Here is a 24632-nt window from a genome sequence, read left to right as displayed (position 1 = left end):
AAAAAGTTAGAAACAGAATTACCTTATGATCCAGCAATTGCACTAGTACGTATTTACCCAAAGAATATAAGGAAATTAATTCAAAGGGATATATGCACCCCTATGTTTATAGCATCGTTTATAATAGACAAGATATGGAAGCAGCCCAAGTGTCCATAGATTGATGAAAGGATAAAGATGTGAGATATATATATATATATATATATATATATATATATATATATGTGTGTGTGTGTGTGTGTATTATTTAGCCACAGAAAAGAATGAAATCTTGCCATTTGCAATGCATGGATGGAGCTAGAGAGCATAATGCTAAGTGAAAAAAAGTCAGAAAAAGACAAATACCATGATTTCACTGATATGTGCAACTTAAGAAACAAAACAAATGAGCAAAGGGGAAAGAAAAGGGTGAGAGAGAGGGAGAGAAATCAAAGAACAGACTTAACTATAATAACAAACTGATGGTTACCAGAGGGGAGGTAGGTGGGGGATGGGTGAAATAGGTGATGGGGATTAAGGAGGGCACTTACTGTGATGAGCACCAGGTGTTGTATGGAAGTTTTGAATCACTATATTGTACACCTGAAATTAAGAAAGTGCTGTATGTTAAAAAAAAAACAGTAAAAGAAAAACAAATACTATTTTATCTAAAATTAATGTATTTATAATATTGAACAGAAACTCTTACCATCAGCTATAATTTTCACGTCCTTAAAACTGTCATTTACAATAAATTCCGGTCATTTGTTTCTTCCAGCCTGGGATTAATTTTATCTCAATGCAATTCTTTCTAGTTCATTGACCCTCTGCCTTACAAACTATTTTATTTGTAAATAATGATGTGTTTAAATGCTCATGCTAACTTTGTATTGTGTTCACTTATGAAAGAAATTATTTCTGATCTATTAAAGGAAAGAGATGGCTTATACTGTCTTTTGTCAGCTTTCCCTCCCCTGAGATGCCATTCCTGATTTCTCTGAGTTGCCTTGGGAGTCTTTTTGCCTTGCTGGTCTAATTTTATCTCTTGCCATACCAAAAACTCCCACCGCCATTAGAGTAAGTCACATAAGGAGAAGATCCACATTAGATTCATGTTTGTATCTCCAGTATCCAGCACTGTGCCTGGCATTTTGTGTTCAACAAGGAATTTTAAATGAGTCTATACTTCTTTAAATAAAGTTTTGTTGAGTGCAGTTTTATAAATACAAACAGTCCTGAAAATAGTTCCACCTGCAAAAGTCTAATACCTGGTGAGTGGTCGTAGCTCTACTGGGTCATGCCCCAGAGGAGCCCATGCAAGAGTTCCTATGAAGAGTCCCTCCCCAGAAATGATGTTTTCAGAGGCAGTTGCTTATACGTGGATGAAAGGATCAATCCTTAGATCTGTGCAAAAAGCTCTGAATCTATGGAAACTACACTCATGAGTAATAATACCTGTCAGCCTGCCTAGTTGCCTTCCTTCCTCCTCTCTCTTTCTTCCTCCCTCCTTCTCTCCTTCCCTTTCTTCCTCCCTCACGATTGGTCATTTTTATCTCATGCTCACGTTGGACAGGAGCAAATCAAGGAAAGTAAAGGAAAAGAGAGAGGAACTGAAGAGGAATAACATATACATATCACAATATAGAGCGCATAGAGCTGTTTAACCCACTGAGTGCTAAATGTGGGAGACAGAAAGATTTTACAAGCTGGAGAACATGAGGGCATCAGAGATTCTCATTTGCAATCCCTGTGTACCATTACACATCAAAGAGTTTTCTTCAGAGAAAATGCTATCAACCAAATAAAAAGGTGGGGAGTTGTTTCAGAAGGTTCACAAGGTCTCTTATACCTGCATTATTATGAAGGGAAGCTTATGGCATTTCTTATGTTAGTACTGATATGATATATTTAATCAGATTTTCAAGTTTTTATTTATTTCATACATGTTTTCTCCAAAGAATGATCATCAAGGACAGAGAAAATGTGGGAAACTCCACTGTTTTAAAACCATGTACCTTAGATTTCTTCTCTCTGAAATTTTTGGGACAGAAATGTAAAAGTTCATTGTGAACTCTGATAATCAAACAATAATTTTGCCACTCTGCCCTGTAATGCTTTCTCAATGTTTTGTTTCTTTAATCTTTTCTACCACCTGGCCTCCTTCAAAACTCGCCCTGTGGCCCTATCCTTCAGGCACTCACATTCTGCTTTCCAAATTGACTGGCAGCTAATCTTATAAATGAATCCATTCTAATGGTTGCTGATATGATACTAGGGCTTGAGGTCAATCCTTCTACCTAGTTAAGTTGTTAAAATTTTTTTTAAAAGAGGCAGTCTGATAAACTGAAATGAGTGTGAGAACAGCAAAACAGGGTTGGAATCCTACTTTCACTACTAATTTTGTGACTTAAATAAGTTAATTTGGAGTCCCAGCCCAATAAATAGGATGGTAAAATTATGCCTACTCTATTTATTTCTCAGGGAACTATTACAGTGGTACTATAAAGTGAAAAAATACTATATATGATGTTGACTGACTTAAAGACCTCCTTAGAAACAATGATTTAACCCAAAGCAGTGAAAGTATGTATAGTTTCTGCAACTCTACCAGGTACAAAGCTTTGTGGGGTATCTAGGAAGTACCATGTAGAGAGCTAATAAATACATACAGATCACTATTATAAGGAGGACAGTGATGAAAAATATTAAAGTTTTAATTAATTAAATTAATTAATTAAATTAATTAATTAAATTTGATTTAATTTAATTAAATCAAATTAAAGTAATTTGATTAAATTAAATATTTAATCAAAAAATATTTGATTAAAAATCAAATACTGTAGGAGTTCAAAAGGAGAGATCACCTCTGAACTTCTGGCAAGGAGAAGATATATGAATCAGGGAGGTGTTCATTTAGGAGATAACAGATAGAATTCCAAAAAATGGTAGGTTTTTTTTTTTTAAGAGTTTATTTATGAGAAAGAAAGAGAGAGTGAGTACAAGCGGGAGGAGGGGCAGAGGTAGAGGGAGTAGCAGACCAGGGAGTCCGATGCGGGACTCCAACCCAGGACCCTGAGATCATGACCCAAGCCGAAGGCAGATGCTTAACCGACTGAGCCACCCAGGTGCCCCCCAAAATGGTAAGGTTTAAGCATAACACTAATGATGGGTATTTAGAGCAATATACCACACAGCAAAGGCCTTTGAAATACAGAAAGATTGACTATGTACCAAAAAACAGAGTGTCAAGGAGGATGCTTTTGGCAAAATTACTCTTGTCAGTTACGTGTAACTCAAGAATGTATACAACTGTTACACAAGCAATAATGAAAGGCTTCAGAATTACAAGTAAATGACAGCAGTCTGCTTGATCTTTAGGAATTATATTTTTGGAAGTATTTTCTGAAATTAATAACATTTTCAGCAATATGAGTTCAAAGTTTAGAAATAAAAACTTTGTGCTTTTTGCCAGCATCATAGCCTACGTATTAATCTTCCTATAAATGAAGGCATTTTCAAACCAAATAAATACACGCATGTATTGTATTTATTGAAGAATGCCATACAGAAAGAGAATTAAGTGACTGATACACTTTAGTACTGCACAGGACTTATTCTCCCACATCAAGATTTCATGAAACATTTTGATATTATATGTGGTGAACTGGCAGTGGTCTTAGGTATGAACTCAAGTATCCTAGGATCTGTATTCATTGGCGACATGTTAAATTTTTAGTCTATTGTTCTATATCCCACTCTATTTTTTGAAACTCTTTTTGAAAAGTGATACTTGGGGGCACCTGGGTGGCTCAGTTGGTTCAGCGACTGCCTTCGGCTCAGGTCATGATCCTGGAGTCCCGGGATCGAGTCCCACATCGGGCTCCCTGCTCAGCGGGGAGTCTGCTTCTCCCTCTGACCCTCTTCCCTCTTGTGCTCTCTCTCTCTCATTCTCTGTCTCTCTCAAATAAATAAATAAAATCTTAAAAAAATAATAAAATAAAAAAATAAAAAGTGATACTTGTACTTGTTCGCTGGATAAAAAATTTAAAATCTGTAATGGAATATCACTTAGACTGGTCTTCTGCACATTTCTGTTCTTGGCTGAGAGTACTTCAAAAGTCACCTCCTCACTCCAAATATAGACCTTTCCTTCCAGGTAAAACTCATCCTAATCACAATCAATGCTTAAGAATGTTTATCCATTAGAGCTCGTCAGTATATTTTCATCTCCATCTACGCCATTTCAAAATGTAAAAAAAAAGACTATAGCTGGATTAATCTGGTTATTGAGCTAAAGAAATACCTAGCAAACCAGTGGTGTTTAAACAATAGCAATGACTTGTGAAAATTTCCATTACGTGCCAACTGTCTTTTCCTAAATTAATAAAACCTATGTACCCTATGAGAAAGCATGCAATTTTAACATACGGAAGATGATGTTGCCTAAAATTTAGAACTGCAGTTATCAATAAGGCCCACTGGTGTTCTATAGCAAATGTTCTTTAAAACTATTTCTGACTTCTTTTCAGTGAAACAGGATCTATGGTTGATTTGTGCCCAAAGTTTCTCCTTTAGAGTTTTTCCTCCTGGAGAAAACAGGCCTTCTCTGTCTTACCAGGGCCCTACAGGCCCTGCCCCTTCTATGGACCTCCTGTTCGTGGACTAACTTTTGGATGTTTCTTCTCCACTGCTGTTTTTAGTGCCTGCTAACCCAGACCTCTCCCATCTGTGATGTTTCCTCCCTAGCCAGACCTTCCAAAGCACACTCTCCCTCTGTGTCTCAAGATTTGAATCAGGAAGTGGTATTGGGTCAGCCTGTGACAAGGAGTGGTGTCTGGAAGGTCAGGGAGGGTTTTTGGCAACGAAGAAGCATACTGTGCCAGGTTTCCTTGAGCAAGAGTGGTGACTCCTTCCTCCCTCCTTCCAGCAGCTGAAAAGAAACTTCCAGAAACTGCCGTTCCTCATTCCAGTGACATTTCCAAACATTTGCAAGAGCCAGTCACCCTCCAGATGAATATTTTCAGACACCTGGGATGAGCTGATTTTTTGTTCGTACAAATAGACCATAGAGCAAAGGGCAAAATTTGGCAATCTTTCCCCCCAAATCTTGAACTTGGTCTCTGCATATAAAACTTCATTTTTTACATGTGAGTATGCAGATGAAGATTTTCTAGTTTTATTTCACATCATGGTTTTGTTTTTAAAAACATCTTGAATTTTCTACTTTATTACCAATGATCTTACTACCTAGAACCACATTTTATCTCTTCTATTTCTCTCTCTTGAAGATGATAATTTGTAGGTTTCGGTAGGCCTTATGATAGAAAGAATATCCAGACCTATCATAGCCTCAGAATTAATTCTGAAAGCCAGCCAGAATAATAAGGTAAAAGATTCCCGAGCTTGTATTACATGCTGATCTATGGTAGCATATGCATGTAAATTTGCTTCTTAATGCTGTACACATTGATTTCTATGACGTTTTAGAAACTGTAGCTAAAGGGTATGTTTTTATTCTTGAAAAATGCAGTGATTTAACCTGCTCTAGGTTTTAGACAATTCCAGTGTCTTGTTTTGGAGTTTTTAGCCACTGAATGCATGAAAAAGGAATGTTTCTATTTTGCCACCACCATTACAAGCTACTTACAAACTAATTCAGGTCTCTTTGTGGTAGACTAATAGCTTCTGATTCACTGCTGTCACCCAGTACCTCTTCATGCACTTTTAAGAACATCCGCAGTGCCCCCAGCACTTACCTAGTGTGAGCATTTTTCTCTCATCTTTGGCAAATCATTAATGGAACATCGAAAAGATCCCATCTGTTAGAGTTACATATGGCTAAGATCAGAATTATCAAATATCTCATTTTTTTCTTTATTCTTTTTTCCTTTTTTTCCCTTTCTTATCCACACAATAAATGTAGTTGTCAGCAGGATAAGTTCATGTGCCGGATAAGGTCACAGTTTCATTTAGTGACAACTTCCAACAGTACGAACTTACAAGGTTCGATTTATTAAAGAGTCAGAAGGGATAAGATCACTCCATGGCCAGCCTGATTTATCAGGGTTTGACTGGAGTACTTGAATAGGGAATGTCGTATTTCAAGTTTATGTTCAAAACTGTAGTTTAGTGTGTGTTATGACTGTATGACTCAAAAATTGAGAAGGAAAATTAGAAAAGGTATCCCTAAAAGGCAATTTGTAGCCACTTACCAAGAACTATCATTTCCTGTGCCAAACCGTGCTTTGAGATGGCTCAACATAACATAATATAAATGGCACTATTTGTCTTAAAATGCAGATGAAACATGCTGTTATTAATGCCTGAGGGAACACACATATAGTGGCGAAACTGCTGTTTGGCTGTGAAGATAATCAGCAGCGAAATGATTATCTAACCCTCTTATGTATCTGGCAGGCAGCTGTCAAATGGTTAAACCATAAAATAGCAAGAGCTCTGCCATACTTCAGCCACCTTGGCTGACTTTGAAAATGTTTTGAGATTTTTAGAATCTTTGAGTGCTTTTTGAATTCAGCATGACTTCGGGGCTGTCCATGTTTGATACCATGATGTATAATGTTTTCGAACCATGGAAAAATATAAATATGGGTTCTGACGCTATAGCCTTCTGTTATAATAAGGCCTGATAAACATTATGAGCTAATTCATGTGGTCTGCTTTAAAATTTGGTTATATATTTAAAACCAAGTTCAAACCAATCCAAATTTTATTTTCAGCAAATGAAATAGGATCTTCTGTCATCTCATTTATTTGCAACCATGTCCGTCTACGAAATCCGAGCCTGGAGTTAAGGGATGGTCTATAAATACCATATACATTTATGTCATCAACTTAATACTGAATTCAGTTGAAGCACGATGGCTGATAACCATGCTAAAAGGCCCCACATCTTGTCTGTTCTCCTTTGGTATACTACAGTTTTCATATACTTTGCTTTCTAAAGAGGCATCAAAAGGACCCTTTTTAAAAGAAACAAAACAATAGCTTGATTGTACCTTCAATAAAATAAGATTTGAGGGTATCTCTCTTGACTTTAAGTATTTCTTTCCACCAGTGAATTTCTTTTATTTGTGCAAAAAAAAAAAGTGGCTTGATATCTTAAAAGCTGCAGTATGTTTGGTAGTGATTTCGGACTTAGGGCTTTTTTTTTTTTTAAGTGAGGCTATCATAAGTCTTTGAGTAATCACAGACTTTTAAAAGTATGCATTATCAAGAAGATAAGAGAAACAGCCCTCAGCACTAACAATATTATCTTTTACCAAAATTGATTAGTCCATCCTATGTGTCTCAAATATTTTGTGTGAACTAACCCAGCATGTTAAAAAAAAGAGGGGGGAGGCTTCTTTTTGAAGAATAGCTGCAAAAATATGAAGGGGCCGAGAGGAAAAGTCTTTATTTTTCAGTCTGCTCCATATTTCACAGATGAGGTAACGTAAATAAATGTAGTAAAATGCTGAGCTAATGAAATATATGGTTGTTGTAATACAAAGAGAAGACACATATTAAGGCAACTTTTTTTGTCCTTAAAATCAACTTTAACTGTACTAGAATTAAGTCTATGAACTTAAGAAAACATCCAATCAACTATGTTCAGTTTGTATTTCACAATTACCACGTGTCAGAAATTATATTGGTTACCAGAGTATAAAGAGAAATTAAAAACTATACTTATAGTTCAAGATGCTCATATTCCTCTTGAGATGAAAACGGTTATCCAAGGGAAAGCACTAGGGAGCCATTAACTGCAAAATTGTGTGGCATTGGATTATAAATGCCATGGGAGTACTAGGAAAGGAGAACTCAGTTTGTTCTGGAGTTCAGAGACATCTGGTGAAAGAGAATAGCTTTGGGTTTGATCTTGCAACGTTAATAGAGTTTATCAAGGCAGCCAGGAGTACAGAGTGTCTGCCAGGTAAAAAGAACAATTCTCAGAAAGAAGGGGGTTAAAGTGGACATGAGGAGGAAGGTATAGTGAGGAAGGCTTTCTTGACTGGAGGGAAAAAATATATTCCGGAGAGCACAACAGAAGACACTGTGGAGCAATGTTGTGGTTAAGATTCAGGCATAGATGCTCAAGTCAGGATGCTACTAAAGGAAATTGTGCCAATAAGTGACCATGGAGTTTTACTAAGTTTATCCTGACACGGATTTGGAACCTGACTTGGAGCTGTAGAGTGAATTGAGGCTGGTGGGTAATCTACATCTGAGTTGATGAACCCTGGCGAATGCTGATAAGAAAGGTGAATCCAGGAGGTATTTGAAAGGGAGATAAGCCAAGGTGTGGGGAGTATTTTGGATGGAAGTGTTAAGAGGGGATGTGACCACAGACACTGGTGAATGGTTAGATGGGATGATGGAAGGATGTGGACATGCTCTTAGAATGCTTCAGTGTCTTTTTGGTGAAGTAGTAAATATTTATTAGGCACTTTGCATTTGTTCTGTGAATTAATCCTCCCAGCAGGCATATGAAGAAGATATTGTAATTCCTATTTTGTAGGCAGAAACTGAAGTTCAAAGGGTTAAGGATCACATGGCTTGTTCAATTGACTCTTCTCCAGTTCAGTTTTGAACTCCATTCCAGTCTGTGGTTTGGCCTCCAAACTCCTTTCACTCCAGATACCCATGATTTCCATCTCATCAAAAGGGATCTTTCCAATTCTTTTCTTACTTCCATGAAATTTCAGATTACTTGATTCCTCCCTCCTCACTTACATTCTTAATCAATCCATTGGCTGCTATATCCAGTTTCCTTTCTATTCTCTTGCACTTCTTCTAAGTTTCTTTTTTAAAGATTTATATATTTACTTGGAAGAAAGAGAGAGAGAGAGAGTGGAGGAAGGCGCAGAGGGCGAGAATATCCAAGCAGACGCCCACTGAGTGTGGAGCCAGACACGGGACTCAGTTCCACTACCCATGAGATCAGGACCTGAGCTGAAACCAAGAGCAGATGCTCAACTGACTGAGCCACCCAGGTGCCCCACTTCTCCTAATTTTCTGAGCCTGCTCCTCTGTCACTCTGCCTTTTGAAGATCCTTAGAACTCTGTCTTAGGTCTTCTTACTTTATTCTGATATACTCGGTCCTGGATGAACAATCTTACGGCTTTTATTACCATATGCAAACTAGTTTTAATTAATGAGTAAAATACCAAAATTTATCACTCTAGTTAAGACCTCGCACTGAGACCCAGGCTTGTACCTCCCCATCTCTTGCCTTCCTTACAGCCACTTTTTTTTTTAAGATTTTATTTATTTATTTATGAGAGACAGAGAGAGAGAGAGGCGGAGGGAGAAGCAGGCTCCCCCGGAGCAGGAGCCTGATGCGGGGCTCGATCCCAGAACCCTGGGATCACAACCTGAGCCAAAGGCAGACGTTCAACCGACTGAGCTACACAGGCACCCGACTGAGTCACCCAGGCACCCTACTTACAGCCACTTCGACCTCAATATTTCCTAACTATAACTCATCTTATCCTTAAATCTTCTTCTTCTTTTTTTTATTTTTTGCAGGTGTTCTTTATCTCAAAAGGTACATGACCGTTGGCCCATTTGCTTAAGCCAGATACCTGAACATTATTGTTGGATTTTCCCTTCCCTAACTCCTAACTCCTAAAATCTAAATAATCACTAGGTTCTATGATATCTACTTCTCAAGCCTTATGGATTACATTTCCTGAAATTTGTCCAAGGTCCAGGCTTGTTTTATTTGTGGCTTTATGCTTGGGCATAACCCACTGCCTGATATTTGGTAGATACCAAATAAATATTGGTAGAATAAAAGAATGAATAAACTAATGTATAGAGGCAAAAAAATGAATAAACAAATCAAACAAGAATTGGAGCTTTGCTTTCTGATTTTGGAATATCTGATCTTTTTAAATTAAACATCCATTTTTATGATAAACTGTTGGACCTGGGTCTTTGACCTACAACCCCAGTGTTCTTTTTACCTCTCGTGATATATCTGGGAAAAGAAAATCATGGTGTCATGGGCACCTTACCAATTAGCAAGTGAGTGCAAAACCCTCTTTACCAAGGACAAAGACTCAGAAAAGATAATATTTCTATTCAAGGCCATTTAGCTGGTTATTGGATAGAGTTGATTAACAGTTAATCTTGTTTTTAGTGCAATGTTTCCTCTATTTCATGACACTTATTAATCTTTGAAAAAATTTAAATACTATATTGTTAAGCAACATCTAAGTTAAATCAAATATAACTTCCATTTATACAATGTCTTATTTCTCTATCATTAACCTGTGCAGCCTTGGTAGTGTGTAAATGCTAATTATTTGCATTGTGCTTGTGGTTTTCTTTAACCCTGTTGTGAATAAATGAATATTTTTATTTTAGTACTTCCGCAGCAGAATGGATTTCCCCAAACCTCAGAATAACTTCCTTATAAGCAAGAAAGGAGACTGGGATTTGCCTGTTTGCCTAATAAAGTTCAAAAACTGTCTTGTTAGCTTGAAACTTTACTGGACCTTCTGTTATGGTCATGTTTAAGAGCTCATAAAAGTAGTTTTGGTTTGCTTAAAATTTTAGTGCATAGTCAGAAACACCTCAAGAACTTTGGTGATATTTAGGTATCACTTTATGATCTGCCCTAAGTTTGTAGTCCTTAATCCATTAAAAGACAGAGCTACTTGTAAATCCACAGGTATTGTAAGAAGTCACTGTTTACCTGAGTCTGAACCCTTTTCAAATGAAAAATGTCAGTGGCAGAAAGAGAGGATGAATTACGTTTTCAAAAGGTTTTCAAAGATCCTCTGATTTCTCTGGTATCACTTAAATGTGACATGACATTTTTTTAGTGTATAAAAACAAGCAAACTATTTGGGCATAATTTTTACATAGAAAAGAACATTCTTAACTCGTATTTAGCAGAGGGATTAAAATGTATTTTATCTTTAAATGGTAAATTGTAAAGAAATTGCTTAAAATTTAAGTATGTATGGTTGAAAAATTCAAAGAACTCTAAGAAATTAAACAGTTTCTTTTCAAATAGAAAAAATATCTTAAAGATTTAAATAAGTATGTTATCACCTATGAATATATACATTGAGGGACATTTTCCCCTGAATCCTTGTTGACATCATAGTAGATTGTTAGCTCTCCTCTGTCTTGGAGAATTTTGTGAATAAGGCTCTGATTCCAATGCATTAATCAAAAAGATTGTATAAGGATGAAAAACATTTTCAGGGAAAAATCTCAGAAATGGGTTTGTTATTCCACCTACAGAAAACAAATTATTATTCCATATTCCCTGGACTTGGGATTTGATACTTAAGCATTAATATATTATTTGTTGCAAGTGTTCTATTTATAAAGCTACATTTCAAAAGCTCAGACTTATAGAATCTTTTTTTGGGTCCATTTTCCTAATTACTGATCATCTTTAGCTACTGATACATCAGAATGAAAAGAAAAGGAGGGGGATGTGTGTGTCTATCTTAATGAGTTTAATGAGTTCTTCCATTTTTAGTGTATTTGACAAGTGGGAGGGAAAGGGAGTATGACAAGAAGGGAGAATGGAGGTGTCATCCTTGAATTGACATTGTTTACTGTGAACCTGGGATTGTTATTTCCATTCTATCTTCATTGTCCCAATACAGATACATTTATATTTTCATAATTGACATAATGGAACCATGACACAATATTTTAGCTGACTGTGGTTTACATACTTTGATTTTGGTTTTCAGGATGAGCAATAATAAAAACGCGAAAAGTAATGTCTGGTATTTTAACTGGTGTTAAATGGAGGAGACGCAAATGTAAAGAAATAAAGGAAAGATCTAACTGAACTCAGGTTGATGGTATTGCTTTTAAAAACATCAAGATTAAATGTACATATTTAAAGTTATAGACTTGAAAAGAAATTAAGGCCATAGTAAGGCAAAAATTTTTTAATATATTACCTACCATGACTTATGTATCTCTTAGAAAATGTAACTACTGAATACATTCTGTTTTATTGAGAACTTTTCTCACCTGTCTGTTGTACATGGTTTCTATTTATACTTATTAATCCATTTCTTCCCATTTTCATGTCTACTCTTGAGCAGGGTGAGAATACCAATAAAAAACATAAATTATATTAATATTTTGAAATATAAAGCCTTTGCTACGATAATATGGCATAGTGATACTGTCAGGACATAAATTTCATAGATTTAATTATTTAAAGAGAACGACTCCAATTCCTGGTTGAGATTTTGTTGGTTTGTTTATCCCAGTTTTTAGACTGATGGTTATTCTTTGAAGCTTTGAAACCTTCATTTTTTTAATTAATTCATTTATTTCTTAAATAAATTTCTTAAGAGAGCATTTGATGAATTCCTGCTTCATGGCAGTGTGTATACTGTCTTTACTTCCTATTTCCCTTTAATGATCCTCATGTAATAAATTGGAGGCAATGAAAGGAAGAAGACCATCCAAAACTGGCTGTTTCATAAGTGTTTTTTGTCCAAACTCTTTTGGTAACATAGAATCTACATCAAGTACCAAGTATAAAAATGTAATGAATTTGATTAGACATTTTTTCATTTGGGAAAACATACACCTCTACTTTTTATACATGTAGATATTTCATCCCTTGAAATTAGTAGTAATTTCTGAAAATTACCAAGTGCTTTCAAAAAACTCGCTAGATGTTGTTCACCACGAGTCTTGAGTAACTATAATAGTTATTGCATAAGGTATATATCTTTAGTTATAATTTTTAATTACATTGGTGATCAAATATAAAATTTTAACTCTGAGCCATCGTCCTCATGTTTTTTTGCCTACCTGTTTTTCCATTAGAGCAGTGCTTTTTGAGGTGTTATTATTTCGGGTTCTTCAGGACTTCCTAAATAGAATTGACTTCTGTAGATGATGTGTGTGAAAAGGTGCAAGAAAGAAATTGGACTAGATTCCAAATACAATTCTAAGGACAAGTTTTATTTTCTTCTCAGGATAACAAGATCAGTTGTTTTTCAGACAAGCATAACTAATTCTCTTAATACGAATCTCGAGAATATTGCGTGTGTAAAGCCAACACAGAAAAAGAGGTGGCTGTGGGTAAGGCACACGTGAAAGTACTCCAAACACCTCTTGTTTTCATTGTCTGCAGGAGAGCTGGAGGTATTTCAGAAAGACGGAGAACGGAAAATCCAGAGTCGGCAGCAACTTCCTGTGGGAACAACCTGGGGGCCATTTGCTGGGAAGATGGACCTGAATAATAATTCCTTGGTATGTGGATGTTGTGAGATGGTTGACTCAGTATTTTGTCATAGCTCAGAAATTATCTCTGCTTGCTTCCCAGGGAAATCACTAAAAATAACAGTTTGTTTTTTCTTTTTCATGGACCACAAAACTTGGATATTTTCCAAGTAGTTTGTCTCTGACAGTAATACACGCAGAATTTAGAAGGAAACAGGTTAATCATACTAAATGGTTGTTTAGTAAGGTAATTTATAAGGTTGTTGCTTTATCTGCTTAGCCAGACTAATACTACTCACACTTAATAATATATACAAATGCTTTTATTTTTAAGATGACACAAATTAATTGTCATACATTACAGGTTTACATGAAGAACAAGAAATAAACAACCTTGTTATTCCTTGGTAATATTATTTGTACCTTTAAGAGCAAAGATGGATGATTAGCATCATAATTTTTGTTAACTTCCTTGGAAAATCTCTGTAAAATCTTCCTCTAGGTAAGCTTGTATGGATAATTGATGAATTCGATGTTTTAAAAAGTAGTGGAAAGGTAGGATGTGTGGATACCTTTAAACTTCATTTCTTAATTGGATATTTTAGTTTTCTCTCGCTGCTGTAGCAAATTACCTACCACACACTCTATGGCTTTAAAACAACACAAATGTATCATCTTGCATTTCTGCAGGTCTGAAGTCTGAAATGAATCTCACCAGGCTAAAATTCACTATCTGCAGGGCTGAGTTCCTCTCTGGAGTCTCTAGAGGTGTTTCCTTCACTTTTCGAGCTTCTCAGGGCTGCCCACATCTCTTGGCTCACAGCTCTCTGCCGTCTTCAAAGCCAGCCATGGCTGATTGAGTCTCCGTCATATCCACATTCTGACTCTGAGTCTTCTGTGTCCCTCTCTCACATTTAAGAACACCTGTGATTATAGTGGGCCCACCTGGGTAAGCTAGGCTAATGGTCCTATTTTAAGGTCAGCTGATTAGCTATTTTAATTCCATCTGCTTCCTTAATTCAAAACCAGGAGTGGGTAATAGATTTTTAAAAGAAAATAATACTCTAGGTTTCTTCTTTTGCCTTAGGTTTAAATATTTGAGTCATGTGATTCCTTTATACTGTAGTATTTTTCTCTATTTAAAGGTATGATTGCTTTGCCAAAGTACATTTTAAAATATTTTTCTGTTGGAATACCATTCTTTTCCAGAAATTACTTTTGACTTTAGGTCATTAAAGACCCCTGGTACTACCGTTAATACTACCACTCCTGCTGTAGAACAGTTGGCTGGCATATACCGCATACTCATTCTTTCTTATCCACTGTATAAAGAATTCAAGATGGATTCGTTCATCTAATCCTCAAAACAAACCTGAGAATTTGGGTCTATTTAAAATTGTGTTTTATAGATAAGCAAATAAAGGCTCAGCCTTTTGATTCCAGATTCTGCATTTTTAAAGATCATGCCACACTGGCTTCTCAAGAGCATCTGTGACGTGATTTGAAAATGATAATATTGTTTAGGATTTTTTCACTTAAATTCTAAATTTATAAAAATCTCTGGAGAAAATGTGCAATGATCAGAGGTGTGCTCTTTCTTTCTTACTTTAGGCAAAATATTTGTTATGGTACTGCCAGGACTGTTTGTGCAGTTACGAGTTAATTCAAAGGCTCCTGCAATTTCATTACCTATATAATTTGGACAGGACTTTAACATGTATTTTATATCATGAAGATATATTTTCCTTATCATAAAATATAGAGCCTCCTAACCCTTCCTTACCCAACGTTGAATAAAAATTTGGAATTAGCACACTCCTAAAGTGCTTATTCGCCAACCAATGTAATGTATCTCTGCTCAGACTCATGGTGTTGGCTCAGGAGATTCGGCACACTAATTAATCCAACACAGTAATTAATTGAGTCACCATGCCAGATGTCAAATCCTTTTTATATCTTTCAAGTTCCCATCTTGAAGTGCATTAGCAATATGCCACCTTCTGCAGGAAGCCTTTGCAGACCAGGCATTTGGATGTATATAGAACATTTCGAGAATATAGGCTATATAGAAACACCAAAACAAATTGATTTGACAAAAAGTTATTTTTGAAATTATATAACACACCAAACATAGAAATAAATAATCTTTTGCCAACACCCCATTATCTTGTTCAATATCTCCTGTTGCTGCCATTATTGAATCATTAAAACAACATGTAGTTAATACAGTCATTGGAGCAGATATGGGTCAGAGGGAGAGATAGAAGGAGAGAGGGAAAGAGATTTATTATAAGGAATTGGCTTATGTAATTATGGAAACTGGCCAGTTGAAAACCTTCCATGTGCACTAGCAGGCTGGAAACCCAGGAAAGACAACAGTGCACTTCTAGTCCAAAGACTGGTAGGCAGAGACCCAGCAGAACCAATGGTGCAGATGAAGTTTGTTGCTTGGAGAGGCCAGTGTTTCTGTTCTTTTCAAGCCTTCAGCAGGTTAGATGAGACCTACCCAATTACAGAGGGAAATCTGCTTCACCCAGAGTTCACTGATTCAAATGTGAGTCTCATCCAAAATACCCTCCAAGTTGACACATAAAATTAGGGATCACAGGCTCCAAAGCTCTATGAGCCATTGTAAGTTTCAGGTTTTTTTCAGGTATAATTGTACACCCCTCAATGGACTGATAGCCAGTGGGTGAGCCTAGCCTTCTCTCCAACATCCTACCTCTGCACCAAGGAATAACTTTACATTGAATGCTACCGTGGTGACACAAACCTCATGTTTTTAAAAGCCTTGCAATTGTATTCATTGAAAATATCAAAGGACTACTGACAAGGAAGACAATTTAAAAATCACTTTAAATTGTGATCAGTATTTGTCTTGGAGATGTTTTAGAATTTCTATACTTTTATATCGTGCCTTTGAAGTTTTCCCATTTTCTCCTAAGGACAAAGGTCTTTGTTCTATGCTAAATCTCTGCTATGTTAGCACATGACTAGTGCCTAATAAGTGGCAAACAACAGTGACTGGAAGATTGGATGTCTGGAATTTAAGTGACATTTGCCCTCTCTTGCTTTTGAATATGTCAGCTGTTAGTAGCTAACTAGTGTAATACAGCCAACTGCTGGGACTACACAACATGCATACTTAATTAAATAGAACATAAATCAAGTCCCACGTGACTTACTACATAATAGTAAATTCATCACCACCTGTTAAATTCAACAAATGAAATCTGATGAAGTCTCATTTCACTGATGCTGTTCCATCAGGATAAGGCATTCGTGACACTGAATTCTCCAAATGGGAAATACACATATGAAGGGTGCTATAGACAACATTTCATTGACTTAATAATGAAAGAATGCAGGCATTAACTTGCACCTTAAACTTTTTAAGATGGTTACCCCCATAAAAATGTCATTGAGGAAAGAATCAGAGGTCCCTGTTCCATATCCTAGGAAAATATCAGAATTATTAGATGTCTCCTTCTCTCCCCTTCCAGGTCTAACTCTTCCAGTACCAATCTCTGATCCCATTCATTGCCAAAGTCTTCCAATTTCGTGGTGTACACACCCTGTAGCAAATACACACCTACCCATATGTCGTTAGCATTCACCTGTATAGTCAAAGGCTGCTTAGTGGAAACATCTGTAAACATCTTTCTAGTAGAGGACTTTTTCCCCAGCCTCAGGAGTAAACTTGCCACAAGCCGGGCACGTTGGAGGTGCTGGAGAACTAATATTTCCTGACCTAATGCTCAACCAATGAGGGACAGAAGTTGGTGGATAAATACCCTCACTGTTCTAAGAAGTGTTCTACACCGTCTCTTAGAGTTTGCCAGTGCAACTGAGCTTCAGTTGGCTTTATAATGCCTTCTTTATGACCTGCCTTCTCTTTCCTTCTCTTTCCTTTACTTCCCTTTACTTCTCCATTCCCCTACTGAAATTTTGTGACAATACCTCCCCAATGAACTACTTGAACTTAAATCAGTCTCATGGTAAGTTCTGGGGAAACTTACAAAACAACCTCTAAAATATAAGGAAGTAAATTTGAAAGTAATCCAAATTATTGTTGAGATTCTAGAGAACATAGATTTATTTTAAAAATTACTGTCGTTCAGTTTTAGACCTCTGCCCCTGGCACATAATAGATATCCAATAAATGCTGTTTAAAATAATTAATCTAATGGACTTTCCTTACCATGACCATTCTGATGGACCCCCACCCATATCCCCCCGTGTCACCATCTCAATGATATAATTTTGCTAAGGCATGATTTTTTGTTGGGTCTTACATTTCTTTTCATTGATGTTGACATTGGGAAAGATCTCTTTCTTTTTAATATTCATTCTAATCTAGGCTCAGGACTACCAAACTTTCCGACTTCTCATATCTCTCTGTGTCTTGGCTCTTTGAATTTAACTGTGCATGTTTCCCAAAACACTCTGGCCTTTCTTCTCTTCTCCCTCTGTTCCCAGTGCCTCAGGGAGCTTATCCACTTGTAAAGCTTCAGCTACTAATTTACAAATGACACTTAAATTAAAAATTCTCTAACCTTGGCTTTTTACCCTTTCTCTAATAGCACATTTCAACTGTTTTGTAAGCCTTTCCCACTGACTTGCTCCAACAAAATAGTCACAAGGAGAGTTTAGTACTGTTTCCACAGATTGCTTCTCTATTCTTCTTCTCCCTGACTTCCAACTTTTAGTCACCTTTGATTCTACGTCTCTGTCTGCATCTCTTTTCCTGCCTCTACAAGAAGGTCATCCTATAAGTTATTCTGGGTTCTGTCTCTCCTCTCACATCTCAGATGTCCATTTATACCCATCTCACACACGTGCATGCACACCCCCCCCTCGTCTGTATTGTCTGCAGCTACTACCCTTTTCTCTTCATCTTCCAGGACTCTCATTTTCACTTCCAGAAACCAAGGACCATAACTCCTGCTTTCCTCATGTCTGCTCTCTTCTTTCTGTTCCTGCTACCGCTGCTTTAGTTGAAACCTCTATCTTTTCTTCCCTGGTTATCACAATATTCTCCCCTTGTTCTTTCTGCCTTCCTTCTTGTTCCTTTGCCTTTTACTCAAATCACAATGTGTCCTAAAAACGAAAGTTTTAAAATCATCCTAAAGGTCACAAGAGAACCCGGCCTCCTTGGCTTTGCCAAGGAGGGCCTTCGTGAGACTCCCCTCCTCAGCTCTGACCCCTTTTCCTCTCTCGGTGTAGAATTTCAGTCAGCATCAACTACCTGTAGTGCTCTGAATATACATTCTTCTCACACCTCTGTGCATTTGGCCATGCTGTTTCATCATCCTAGGAAGCTTTGTGTTCCCCCCTACTGCCCCTCTTTATCATCACACTGACTCCAGTTCTTACATAAAGACTCAGCTCAAGTAGATCCTTCTTAAAGTCTGGAATAGATATGGGCTTCTTAATATTTCCATGATGCTGTAGGTCTACTAGGATAAGAACATTTATCACATAATTGTGCCTGTTTACTTGTCTGTCTCCCCTGTAGACTTTGTGTCTTTTATCTTTGCATCCTTTCTATCTAGAGCAATGTCTGGCTTAGAGCCCAGGCCCGATAAATAACCTTTAAAGAATTAGTAAATCAGTTCTTTCCTTTCACTTCTCTCTAGTATCAGTGAATGATGCGCATCTCTTTATTCAAGATCCTTACATCATCCCCAAGTCTTCGTATGTATCCATTTCTTTTGTTTTCTCAGGGATCTTACTTGATCTGCCCAACTTAGCAATACAATTAATATAGTTAATACCATCTTGTGTCTGTTTTTTGTTTGTTTATATATTTATGTTTAGTCTTAATCTCAGTGGAGCATAAGACTCAGTAAGGCAGGATAACTATATTTCTTCAGTTTTTACCCAATAAGGAGATATGTCCACGATCATTTCTTGATAAATATTGACTAATTTCAGTGTAAGTTTTGTAACCCCTGAAGCGGTTAGGGAGGACACGGTGTTGAACCCTTTGAGGCAATTATGATTTGTTTACAGTGGAATCAGTTTTAGATCCCTCACTATGACATGGGTGAAGGCCAAGAAGGTGTTCTGCTCTACCATGCTTTCTGTGAAGTCTCATCCAGCATCTCTCTTTCCAGTGACAAACCATCTGGGAAATTCCATCTGTCTCTGCTTGGAAACCGAGGTGGCAGTCGCCCACTGTGAGCAATTTTCTATTAACTTCTTGGATAAGATCAGTCAGATTTATACTGAGTTGATGAGAATGGTAAGAGCAGGATTGTTCCAAGAGAAGACAAATGTACTGATCCCTCTAATTGGGCTTAAGCCAGTTTCATTCACGGATGCCCTTAGGTTCTAGTAGTGCAAGGACTTATAACCTTTTTAATTGTACCCTCTTCCTCCTGGGAAGTGTTGGTGAAATTCATTATTGATGGAGGTTGTAGATTTGTCCCTTAGGGAGGCCAAGATCCTGGCTTCTCTTATGCTCTATCTGCTTTGTGGAGAATTAATGGAAACTGAGTGGAAGCTGCTCAAAGAGGACATGAGACAAGAGAGTTAATGGAGCAGAGCCTTGGAAAATGACACTCCGGTCTGGTTTTTAGAATTAGAGTAGGTTTCTTGTTTATTATTTGTTTGTTTGTGGGAGAGGAGAGAGGTTGGTATGGAATTCTGTGCTGGTAAAGGCATCCTATAGAATGTGAGTCAGAAAGGAAGAAACCAAACACCAAAGAATTATCTCACAATTCAGATCTGTAGAGGCAAACCAGACAAGTCTGTTGCATATGGATCTGAAGGAACTGATTGTATTACAACATAGGCATAATGATGATGTTGGCAGTGGATAGAATTATATTGTAATATGGGAAAATAATATTGGAATGAAAATATAAATTTTGTGCCTTTCCTGATAATTTGTACCCGCCTCCAAGACACACCTTTTGTGTGTCGCTAGTCTCTCTGTGAATCTCAATCTCTCTGATTTATTGTTTCTTCTGACAGTGAAGTCTTTCCAGGTTCTCTATGTTTGGACTTGCATTTGAAAGGTAGGAACACAAAGACAATCCTTGTCATTCCTTGTTATATGTAGACAGTTTATTTTTACCTTACTCACCTATGCCTGCAATTTAAACACATCTTTGCCTTTGCATTATGATACATGGTTAAACCTATTTACTTATACTTAAGCCACATTTAAATAAACAAAAAGTATCTTTTTCTTCATGTAAGATTATTCATTGTTCCCCTTCTCCAGAACTTAAGGAGAACTTTTATTGAAGATGATCATTTTGAGGAATTATTAAATTGATTTCCATGTTATGCTACTAATTTAGTCAGTGTCTGGAAGGAGTAGCTATTCATATCATCATATGACATCTTGGTCTACTAAGAATATGTGTATGAATTCGAAGAAACTAATGAGTAGCACTACCTTTCTCACAGAGTATAGGCACTGAAGGCAAAGTCTGGCTATTGGTTCATAGCTCCAGACACTCTTTGCGGAGTTGTTCCTGTTTGTAGATCTTTTTCACACTTCATGGTCCCTTAGGGGATGGAGATAGAGTCTCTGCTCCCCAAAGGGAGTCTATCAAATTCTTGAGTGATGAGGGAGTGTTTTGTAAAATATAACTCTATTGTTTTCATAACACAAATTATAGAATATAAAGCTTGGAAAACATTTTGGCTGGAGGAGAAGTCAAGATGAGAAGGCACTGTGAGGAGCAGTTTGAAAAGTCGATCAAAATTTTCTGTTCTTTGCTGATTTATCTGGCATGACTTTTAAAGTCTTCCTCTTTGATTTTTTTTTTTTTTGAAGAGTTGGCATTCCACAAGTCTTTTTAAAACAATTGGATTGGCATTGTGCACTTAGCCATTATTTACATGGTTATAATATTGTTCCAATGTTACGAGGATTTAACAGTGATCTCAGCTAGGCATGATAATAAATACATTCAGTAACTGAAATGATAACTGTGAAAGAATGGGCTATTTTGTATTTCTTCTGTTTGGTCTTAAAAATCAATAAGACTTAGGGATAACTCTTGAAATATGTTATAAAATATTAGACTCTTTTTAAACTATGAATATGTGCTCCCAGGATACCATTAATCAAATATAATTTAACAGTACCTCTCAGTTGGCATTGACAGTCTTTAGTATCATATGAGGTTTTCTGGGTATAGGAAAGTCTGTGAGTATGACCTTGTCTAAGCCACTCTTCCAAGGCGCTCTGTTGATATTGCAGGATGGTCCCCAGGCGAGAATTTTTGCATGTATTTCTAATAAGAGACAAAGTAATATTTCTTTAGAGCTTTTGGAAACTTCTGAAATTATTTGAGAAACTCTTTTGGAATTAACATGTCTATTCTTTGTTAAGTATAGAATTTAAAATAATTATTTTTCATTTGATCTTACATCATTTTCTCATGAACTCCTTTGGCGTAGTTTGACAAAACCATGGCTTCTTGAGTCTAATAATTTGTATGTCTTTTATGCCATTTTATATGTGTTATATCTCTTTCTGTTATAAAGGTCAGGTGCTCAGTCAAGCACAGAGTTATGTGTAAGCTTTGTGGTTTTTCTCATACTCTCTATTCTTAGTTTCTGAAAGTCAGAAATATGAGCACAGCTTATCTAGATGTCTCTGGTATAGTCTCTCCCAAGGCTGCCATCACTACGACAGTCAGGGCTGTGGTGTCATCTAACTCTCAACTATTGGAAGATCTGCTTGCGAGCTCACTAGCATGGCTGTTGACTCAGTCCTTTGCCCTGTGGGCCTCTCCATAGAGCAATTCACATCATGACAGCTGGCCTCTCTTTGAGCAAGTGAATGAGAGAGCAAGAAAAGGAGCCTAAGATGGAAGCCACAATCTTTTTGTAGCCTAATCTTGGAAGTAGGATTCCATTACTTTAGTGGAATTCTATTTACTAGAATTCAGTCACAGTCTGGCTGACAGTGAAGGGAAGAGAAGGTGGTTAGTGTCTTCTTGATTAATTTATTTAGAAATTGTGAGGCTAGAGAAAGATGAATTAAAATATATGAAATGTGAGTTATATAAAATCTGGTGGGAATTAGGAACCAGAAGCACGTTGATTGCTGAGTGTTCCTTTTCTCTTTTAGTAATTTTGAGAAACATACACTAACACATTGTAAAGATCAGAAATGGGGGAGAAAGTATGGAAAAGAGCCCATGATGTGGTCAGAGTAGCCTGATTCTTCTCCCAACTGTTATTACCCAAAGTGGATGTGCTATCTTGGGTAATCACAAATGCTCTCAGTTTCCTCATTTATAAAATGGATGTTATTATACCAGCTCAACATCACAGAGTTGTTGTAAAATTATATAAAATTATATGCATTTAGTCACTTTGAAAAAATATACAGATTGTTACATAGACCTAGATTACTTTTTATTATGCCCATGAATAGAAAATAGATTGCCCATTCCTTTAAACACCCACCCCCACCAAGCAGTGCATCTAGCCTTTTCTCTTCTGTCCCCTCTCTGAACATATTTGAAAAGCACTTTGGCTGTCATTGTACATATACATCTCCATTCACGTGTGCACACATGTATTTATACACACACAGACACACATACTTCTGATTAGCTAGCATGAGTCTTCTGAAAACTCATAGTCTAAGTACAATCACCAGAGAAGCAGAGCAAAAACCTATATATTTTGAGGAAGAGAGAGAAAGGTTAAGTGGTCAAACTGCTTTTTGAATTATCCTGGTTTCTTTGTGTTTTCTTTTCGTAAGGAGTTATTCTTCAGAAGGCATCTCTCAGGTGTATGATTGGGGATTTCAGACAATTGGAAAAGTAATTTACCCTGTCTGATTGAGATAGGTTTGTATTTTAAAAATGTTAATTCAATTCTTTCATTATTTATGGCATTTTAGAGTTCAGTATAGAATGGAGTGAATAAGGCGTTCGGAACACCGGCAGTGACACGCTGTGAAATATGAAGAAATGGGGACAGAGTTCAGAAGAGCAAAGGCATTTCACATGCCTTGAGTTTTAGATTTTATTACGAAGTCAAACAAACACCATTTGTTTCTCATTACCCTATGTGTGAGCATTCTCCCGTGGACTGGAGCCGCTGGAGTCCCTTGGGTTCGGATACTAATCTCGGATATGGCGTTACCAGCTTACATCTTAGGGTCACTGCTACTCACGCCTGTGTAGCGTATCAGTCTACGCGAGGTGCCCGGCGAGGTCTGCATGCGCATCTGAGATAAGGGTCACGTCCCAAGCACAGGTTGAAGGAAGTAGCTACAGAAAAAAAAAAAAAAAAAAAGATAGCATTCTCCTTCATTAAGGAAGTTCAGTGATGGTGAAAAAGTTCGCTTCCTTTATCTGAATATTGTCAGCAAGGAACACAGGCAGTATTATAATCGTTGCCTTCCTTCAAAACTTTCTGAGCATGACAGCTCTTCAAAGGAAGCAGACACTGGCGGAAGTGTTCCCCATTTCACTGATTCTCCAGGAGGAGACGGCTGGGGGGGTGCGTGGGGGGAGCGCATGATGGGCGTCCAACAGTGGTCGACTCCATTTCTTCATTAATCAGGTGGAGGCACTCTGAAAAATGTTTCTCTTTGGTTGCAGCCATCTATTTTTTGGTGTTAATCTGCGCCCTGTGGCAGGGTTTTGTGAAAGGAAACAATGAACAGTTGTATCGCCCCCCTCCCCCAATTGTTGTAGCCTCTGTCAGAAGGCTCTGAGGATGATGCAGGTCTGTATCAGCCTGATAAGGAAAAGAGGATTCCAAATGGCTTTGGAGAGCATCTGTGGGAGTAGAGTATGCCGTTTTGGACTAGAGGAGCTGTGGAATACAGCAGAGGCCCTTAATGGGATCCTAAGGGTTCAGTGCCAGACCTTCTGCTGCTGCTTGAAGATTTTCTGAGGAAATACTGTGATGGTGAAATTCTGACTGTCAGAGGGGCTGAGGTTCAAGATGCTGTTTTAAGTTGCTTGCTCCATAATCTGTGATTAGTCAATCCAGGTCAAAAAGACAAAAACATTAAAAAAGAAAGAAAGAAAGAAAAAAAAAACCTCAAGAAACCTCCCAGAGTATATATGGAGGTCACTTTTAATCTGCTGACATGAGTTTCCATGCCATTGTCATCACGAGCTCTGTGCGAGTGGCCAATGCATTTTATATACTGTAAGTTCCTATTTTATGGCTAGATGAAATATGAAACTATCTTTTATAATGCTGATTCCATTTTGGCAGGCCTTTGGATCCACATATGCTTCAGTTAAGCTGTTTTGGAGCCTAATGTACCTTTGTTATTTATTGGGATTTTTGTAAAGGGGATAAATGTGCTATTTTTGCTGTGGATTTTAAAAAAAAATCCACATTAAATGTCCCCCTGCCTCCCCCCCGCAAAAAAAATCGTATAGCTAAGAGAATTCTAGTGAGCTTTAGAAACCGATCTACAGTT

General features: G+C 37.2%; 1 protein-coding gene across 1 annotated transcript in view; it reads left to right on the top strand.

Annotated features, from left to right (window-relative positions):
• ZFPM2 (zinc finger protein, FOG family member 2) overlaps positions 1-24632 on the top strand; it is a 350753-nt gene that overhangs the window by 116008 nt on the left and 210113 nt on the right. The window contains exon 4 of the mRNA XM_028110792.2: positions 13116-13234. Within this exon, the coding sequence (XP_027966593.1) occupies positions 13116-13234 (119 nt within the window). The remainder of the gene's footprint in view (positions 1-13115; positions 13235-24632) is intronic.

The sequence above is a fragment of the Eumetopias jubatus genome, unplaced genomic scaffold (assembly GCF_037043125.1).
Source record: "Eumetopias jubatus isolate StellerSeaLion01/CBP00866 unplaced genomic scaffold, mEumJub1_p1.0 scaffold_4, whole genome shotgun sequence".
Lineage (NCBI taxonomy): Eukaryota > Metazoa > Chordata > Mammalia > Carnivora > Otariidae > Eumetopias > Eumetopias jubatus.
The sequence above is the reverse complement of the archived record's forward strand: the minus strand, read 5'-3'. Positions and strand labels throughout refer to the sequence as shown.